This window comes from Argentina anserina, chromosome 4 (assembly GCF_933775445.1).
Source record: "Argentina anserina chromosome 4, drPotAnse1.1, whole genome shotgun sequence".
NCBI lineage: Eukaryota > Viridiplantae > Streptophyta > Magnoliopsida > Rosales > Rosaceae > Argentina > Argentina anserina.
In genome coordinates this window covers 11793797-11802069 of record NC_065875.1, presented here as the reverse complement: position 1 = coordinate 11802069, position 8273 = coordinate 11793797, and the positions used below count along the sequence as shown (strand labels likewise).

Sequence of the window (8273 nt, the reverse complement as noted above, 5' to 3'; positions counted from 1 at the left end):
CAGATTGCCTTGCCTTTTCCCTTTGCATCTCTACTTCCCACATCTCCTGCTTGAGTCTTATCAGCCTGCTCCAAGCTCATGGCGCTCTCAAATATCAACTCCTTAGTAGCCAGACAAAGAACTGATATCATGGTCTTGTACTCCTGTTTCAGCCCTCGTAGATACTTCTGAGCTAAGGAGGTCGCACCCATAGGTCTGACATACCGATACAGCTGTGAAAAACGTGCATCATACTCTCTAACTGTCATGTCTCCCTGCACCTGCGCAAGAAACTCAAGCTCTAAGTTTTCCTGTACTGAAGCTGGAAAATACTTCTCTCGGAAAAGAGCAGTGAAACCCTCCCATGTGAATGTAGATACATCCATTGTCTGTCTCATACTCTTCCACCAGTCTAGAGCATCATCTTTTAGAAAGAATGTGGCTATCTTTCTCTTCTCAATCTCTGTGCACTCTATCATCTCAAAATAAGTCTCCATACCCTCAATCCAATGGTCAGCTACCATATGATCTAGTCCTCCATGAAAGGTCGGCGCTGACAGTGCACTGATATCCTTGATCAGCTTCAACACTCGACCATCATCTCTAACCGCAACAACAGTCTCAACCTGTTCTTCCTGTGGAGCAGCCTCCTCATAAAGGTTCTCCATGTTACGGACTCGGCCTGTTGTCCTAGATCGACCTCGGCCTCTCACCCGTCCTCGGCCATGTCCTCGGCCCTTATCTAAGTTCATCACCTTCAAACAATGAAACACTTAGTCAATACTTGTGAAATCTCGAATTCAGCCACAACATATTCAATAGATATCAACATGAAATTCCAGAATAAGATGAATCATCGAAGTATCATCACAATACTCCATAGAGGACCAAACCATAAGGTATGGCTCCTAAAACACTCTCGCGTACCCGACAACATATCAATACCAAGGAGCATGTGATGGGTGCCCGTCTGCAGTCGGATCATCGCTCCCAGATGATATTGATAATCGCCAAATACGCACTTAGGCTCTGATACCAATTGTAACGACCCTAAAATTTCGAGTATAAATACTCGAAATATTAAGATCGTACAACACCAAAACAATCTCAAATAAATCGAAATCATTTTAAATATACAGCGGATCATTACTGAGTTCACAATACAACTCAGACAACCAATTATTACAAACCAAATTTATAATTCAACATTACATAAAATGGGAATGTAATAATCCTCACAATCTCTCACAACTCAAAATAAATCCTCACAAGTTCTCACACACAAATTTGCAATAGAAACCTCACCACAAGCAGGATAATGAACAACTTCGTGTCTCCGGAGTCGTCCTTCAATTCCCACTAATCGACACCTGCAGTAGTATCCCCTACACCATCGAATTGGTGCACCGGGATTATAAACACAAACCCGGTAAGCTTTACAGCTCGTATGAGTAAAATAAAACAATATATCTCGCATATCAACATATACGACAATCCACAAATCAACAAATATAAATGCACTCATGAGTCAATGGACGGCCCATCTGGTCGTCCCAAAAATACGAAATGATAGAGTTCATGAGAAATTGGGCAACCCCTCTGTTTACCCAAATGCATTTATAATACGGGTACTAATGAGCGCTGGTACTCCTCTGTTACCCCTTAAGTAGTACACCGCCGACGTTGGGTAACCTCCTCGCTACCCAACGCCCGGCATTGGGCAACCTCCTCGCTACCCAACGTCCGACATAGAGCAACCTCCTCGCTACCCGATGTCCAAAAATATGAGTACTCATGAGCCGATAACCCATCTGTTACCTCACATGCAGTACTCCGGCAGACAGACTAGAGCTCTAACTGTATCGTAACTTTCGTCCGGCCAAAGGCTAGGTTCCAACATGCCACACACGTCCGAAGACTGGTCCGAAGACATAAACACGTACAATAATCTACTCATTATTGTACAAATTGCATCAGATGCTCAATATATAATTCTCATCACCACTGTGATCATAATTCATAAACGAAATCCTAATAGTATATAATATAGCAAACTATATATATATGTACCTATTTACCATTTATACAATATATATATATAATCTACTTTAATATATACATGTCATATTTCGTTCTTTAATATTTTGCAAAATGTTGGATCTCCGCAAGGGTAGATTCGTAAATAAGTGAGATTTTACTCACCTTATCGATTCGAGCGTAATTCCCCAATCTCCGAAGATAATTCATTTCCTTGATTTATCGATCACCTTAAAAAGATAAGAAAAGAATTTAGAAACGTTTCGTAAACCTTTAAATGCCGAAACAGTAATAATCGGTTACTGTTAAACTTTTTTTGGTTTTACGAATTTACTGTTCACTGATTACGATTCACTGTTTACTATTCACGTATTTATTATTCATGTATTACTATACAAATACACATCCAATACATATTTCTGTACGAGCATGTACTGGTTACGTATTTTTGTACGTATAAATACTATTCAAATGTACATATTGTCTCAGTAAATAATAATTACTGAATTACCCTTCCAAAATTACTTTTTTACATTTACTAAAAGTAATTTATATTTACCGTACGTAAATAAAATTTATATTTACCGTACGTAAATCACCTTTTTACATTTACCGTACGTAAAAATAAATTACAAAATTACCCTTTCGGAAACACTGTTCGCAGCAGATGCAGGAGCTCGGCGTAGCTTCCAGGGGACGAAGGAGGTCGCGTCTTGCCTAGTAGAGGGAGGGGTCGAGCTTGCGGAGACTTGGGGAGTGGCGGTGTGAGCCACGGAGGCCGGAGCTTCCAGATCGTGGCGAAGGTTTTGAGAGAGGGAGAGAGAGCTCGGGGAGGGTGAGAGAGAAGGAGGGAGGTGCGGGGGTGAGTGAAGGAGTGGGTTTCCGAAAATGGAAACCCTACTTCACAAAGTTTCCTTTTATACCCCCCTCTAAAATCGGAAACTAACTTCCGTCATTAATAACTTTTACGTACGACGACCGATTCGAACGCGTGATGCGTCCACGAACTCGTATCGGTGAGATCTACAACTTTCGTGAATGAAGTTTTTGCAACCGAGCGACGAAATATATGTCGATATATTAGTTCGGAAACGTAACATTTTTCTAATTAAACGTTCCGAGAACATTTCCGTTTTCGTTTCGTAAAGTTGCAACCAATTCAATTCGAATTGAATTGAATTTCAAAACTTTATAGAATTTAATCAAACCAAATATTGTTTTGAAAAACTAGGGTTATTACATCTTTCTCAATTTCCTCTTTCATTTCGTTTAGCATTTTTTCCAAAATAATGGGCACCCATTGGCTTCCTTATGAAGATTTACAAATGTGCATCTCTTTTTTTCGTCATAGCATTGATGAATATGACGGTAACAAACAAATGAGGGACAAATTGTATGAGACAATTCATGCCGATTATATGCAAAATTGGGTGCTAACACCTAGGGGTGGATACGCAGACCCGAAAACAAAAAAAATCAAACCGAAAATAAGAAAATCAAACCGAATCGATTATGTTTGGGTTGGGTTTTGGGTTAAGTCCTTCATAAACCAAACGAAACCGAACGTACCCAAATAACCCGAAGTCAACGGTCAATGTCATCGTTTTGATATATTTTTACTTTTTATGAAAAAAATAGAACAAAACTAAAGTCAGCGTTAACCTAATTAGCCTAATCAATATTGTGACCTCTCTCGTATCTCAAACAAAAAAAAAACTTATGACTCTCTCTCACTTTCTAAACTCTCACTCCTTAGTTTAACGCTATACTACAAATACAATTCAATCTGCAATACCAGTCCACATAGCTTCTCCCTCGACCTCTATCTCATGTCGCCTCTCTTTGTATCTTGACTCTAGAATTGAATTCTTTGATCAATGATTTTGATAATGTTTCATATACTGTAAGCTCCTCTCTTATTTTAACGCAACAATGTTTTTTGTACTTGAGCTTAATATGGATTATGGAGATGTTAGAATTAATTAAGCTTAGAATAATCAATTGGACCTTTTATGTTTAATATTGACGTTAAACTTTGTACTTTTGAAATTAATGTCTAATATTACGTATTTTACGTATGGGTAAAACCGAAAAAAACCGAACCGAACCGAACTATACGAGTTGGGTTAGGTTGTTGGTCACAATCTCTAAAATGAGATAACTGAACCGAACTGAACTGAATTTCAAAATTAGGTTGGATTATGGGTTTTGCCCAAAACCGAACCGCATTGACCCGTGTCTACCCCTACTAGCACCGGGTGAGAAACCTCCGAAGGAGCCGAGGATCCGAATCGCGCTCGCTTCTCACTACAACAGGTTCAAACTACTCTTGCAAAAATGGGGCGAATGTTTGGTGGCGTCATGACAACGTACAGCTAGCGGCAATTCGCTAATGGACGAAGTAAGTTTACATTGTTTTATCATATATTATCATTTTTATTTGATTATATGAATTAAATTATGTAATTTATATCTAATTTATTTAAATATGTAGCAATGACATGTGTCAATTATCTATTAGTCGAAAATCTTATCGGAAATCTGCTCCAATTATTTTACCGACAATGACACGTGACAGTCACACATGTCAATTCTCTATTAGTCGAAAATCTTATCGGAAATTTTGGATAATATCGAGTCTATAACGACACGTGGCACATTATTATTGGTTGTAAATATATCCGGTAAAAAAAATTAATCATTTCACAACAAGACAAAATTGAATTGACCAAGTAAATTGTGAATGAGTGTAAAAAAATCGATTTGCTTGAAGCAAAATTTGCTTATGGAACCACCTTTTGCTTGAGCAAACCATTTTATGGGTACAGATGCTCTTAGGCAACCTTTGTGAACCGACCTACTCACTAAGTTAGGTCCAGTGTCAAAAGACACCTCTTGGCCGACACAAATAGAATCCCCGCCACCACATGCACACAGAACCTTGGTTTTAGTATATTCGTTTCACTATATTATAGACTTTTAAACATTAGTATTGTGAGAAAAATTCATAGTAGATAAACTTGTTCTGAGCAATATCATAGTAATTCCAGTTGTTATTGAATGAGTAAATTACGAGTGATCAACTGGTTATAGATATCAGTTATTGTACATAATAACATTTCTATTGTAGACCACATGTTGTGGATCTTGATTGTAAGTAATCTGTATAAGAGTAGGACTTTGCATCATATCAATATAAGAAATAAACTTTATTCGGTAGTTTCATTAATTAAAGTTTGACGGCAACCGACCAACCCTTTATTCAAAATGAATTTTCTTCAGCCGTTACCTTTGTTTAGTTATTTCAAATTACTTGGCTCATAATTTTCTTTTGTATAAAAAGTAAAAAAAAATGACACGAGTTTGGCAAAAGAGGAACCCGATCCAGAAACAACTGATTCTCACTGTGAGCAAAACCCCGCCCGTCTTTCTCAGTCCTTCAGAAGCCTAAATCAGAAAAATGGCGATGATGCAGCAGTTCGGTCGCACCAAGAGCGTGACGAAGCGTTCGTCGAAATACGTAGAAGAAGCTCTCTACGTCTGGCTCTTCAAAGACGGCGGCGACGAGCTCACCGTCCGCCAGAAGCTCAATGAATTCATCAAGAGCCGCAAGCGCGTCTTCAAATGGGAGGTCGGCGACACTCTCAAGAAGCTTCGCCAGCGCAAACTCTACTACCCTGCTCTCAAGGTAATCACCGTCCTCCATCTCAAATCACCATTATCATCTCCTAATTGATTCTTAGCAATATGTAGAGCTCAAAATTATTATTCGAGAGTTTAGAGGATTTGTGATTGGATTGGATGAAGTTGATGGCTATTTAAGTTGAGCTGTTAATCCTGTTATATGTGGTTTTTTTATATCTGAAATGTACAAGATAGATGCTAAGTTGTTTACTACTACAGCTTTCGGAAACTATGACTGAAAGGGGGATGAACAAGACAGTTAGTGATCAGGCAATACATCTCGATCTTGTTGCCAAGGCTCGAGGAATTCCTGCCGCCGAGGATTACTTCAAGAATCTTCCTGAATCGTCTAAGAATCATCTCAGTTACGGGGCTCTGCTTAATTGTTATTGTAAGGAATCAATGACGGAAGAGGCGGAGGCTCTTTTGGAGAAGATGAAGGAACTTAACCTTCCTCTGACGTCTATGCCGTATAATAGCCTGATGACGCTTTACACGAAGACTGCGAAGACGGGAAAGATCCCTGGCGTCATACAAGAAATGAAGGGTTGCAATGTCATGTTTGATTCGTATTCTTATAATGTCTGGATGCGGGCGCTAGCTGCTGCCGATGATATTTCCGGGGTTGAAAGGGTTGTTGATGAGATGAAGAGAAATGGACGAGTTGCCAGCAATTGGACAACTTATAGCAACTTAGCTTCCATCTATGTTGATGCCGGCATGCTTGAGAAGGCAGAAATTGCACTTAGTGAATTGGAGACGAAAAATTCCCACAAAGGTCTTTCAGCTTTCCAATTCCTTATTACGTTGTACGGTCGAACAGGGAACCTGCTTGAAGTATATAGGGTATGGCGTTCCTTGAGGCTTGCTTTCCCTAAAACAGAAAATGTAAGTTATCTGAATATGATCCAAGTGTTGGTTAAATTGGGAGATCTACCTGGTGCAGAGAAATGTTTCAGAGAATGGGAATCTCAGTGTTCAACCTATGATATTCGCATAGCAAATGTTCTGATTGCAGCTTATGCAAAGCAGGGTATGCTAGAGAAGGCTAAGGAGCTCAAGGAACAGGCACGTAGGAGAGGAGCCAAGCCTAATGCAAAAACCTGGGAGATCTTTGTGGACTATTATATAAAGAAGGCAGAATATAATTCAGCAGTTGAGTCTGTTGCCAATGCAATATCTATTGGAAAAGGGGATGGTAGGAAGTGGCTACCATCTCATGAGGCCATCAAAGCCTTGATGGAGAACTTTGAACAAGCTAAGGATGTCAAAGGTGCAGAAGGTTTTCTGGAGATTTTGAAGAAGTCTACAGAGTCCTTAGGGGCTGAGGTGTTTGAATCACTGATTAGAACTTATGCTGCTGCTGGAAAGACGACTCCAGCCATGCGACATCGATTGAAAATGGAGAATGTGGAGGTTAGTGAGGCCAGCAAGAAGTTGCTCGAGGCCATCTGTGTGGAGTGAGTTTCATTTGTCTCACAATTTTGCTTCAGGATTTTTGAATTTCTGGAAGAGCCCATTTCCTTGGTGTCAGTACTTGGGTTTTTATTTGTCTGATAATAAGTTGTACTTTTCAAGTACTAAGGTTAGGTTCTCTTTTTCTACAGTATTAGCCAAAGAAAAAAATGCATAATCATCTTTTCAAGTTACGGTTAAAAACTTGAGGTTTTTTTTTTCTAACCCCCCTACATTCAAGGTTTTCTCGTGGTCTTTTGTGCACGATAAGCTCTTGATTAGTGTGCAACGTTTTAGATGAAATACTACTGGTGAACCCTTTCGTAAATTCTGTGTCTATGCTCCATTTTTTTCACGACTGTTAAAGCTAAACAGATGTGGGAAGCTCTTACCCTCAGCTTAAGCTTCCTACATACTTTACAGATGCCCTGAAATAGCCAGATTCTATCAAACTTGCAGCCAAAAAGTTAGTATATGAAGCAGTCAAATTGGAATGTGTTTGTGTTTTGTTTTGTTTTGCTTTCTTTCTTTCTTTCAGGCTGCTAGTTTATGTGGAAAGTTATAAATGTGTACAAACTGAGAATCTCTCTTGGTGTAAGCCACACTGGTTATCCTGAATTGAATGTCTGATGGATCAAGATCTACACAGGACTTATGTGCAGATAGTGCAATTAGAGACCTGGATTTCGGCATAGTGGATGTTTTCACTTCACTGCTTCAGCCTGGTAGTAGTTTCAGAAACATATTTAATCTTCAGGTGGCGTCAGATTGTGAAGTCCGTCGCTAACAACAGAAAGATTTAATTAGAGATTCGTAGACCTAGGAGTACGGAGATTCATTTGGTATATTTCTGCCTTTAGAAAAGAGAGGGAGTTCATGGATCTCCAAGTCTCCCACAAAATCTGGAATAGCAAGCACTGGTTTGATCGGGTTTGATATCAACTAGAGTTTAAAATTTTTAGTGGAACGGACTCCGAAAATCTATAGGATTAGAATTTATTTCTGAGAATAAATAGATTCATTATGTGTGCCATGAAAACACGCTGGGAACAAGCTAATGTACTGTACAAAAATATGGCAGATTGGCAGGTACTCACTAAACAAGTTCATATATTCGA

The 8273-nt window shown here is 39.2% G+C and overlaps 1 protein-coding gene across 1 annotated transcript; it reads left to right on the top strand.

Moving 5' to 3' along the window:
• Positions 1 to 5465: 5465 nt before the first annotated feature.
• On the top strand, positions 5466 to 7357 carry LOC126791499 (pentatricopeptide repeat-containing protein At1g60770). The gene is made up of 2 exons (XM_050517957.1): positions 5466 to 5704; positions 5920 to 7357. The coding sequence occupies exons 1-2, from the start codon at positions 5477 to 5479 to the stop codon at positions 7162 to 7164; spliced, it is 1473 nt and encodes a 490-aa protein (XP_050373914.1). The 5' UTR covers positions 5466 to 5476; the 3' UTR covers positions 7165 to 7357.
• Positions 7358 to 8273: the final 916 nt, after the last annotated feature.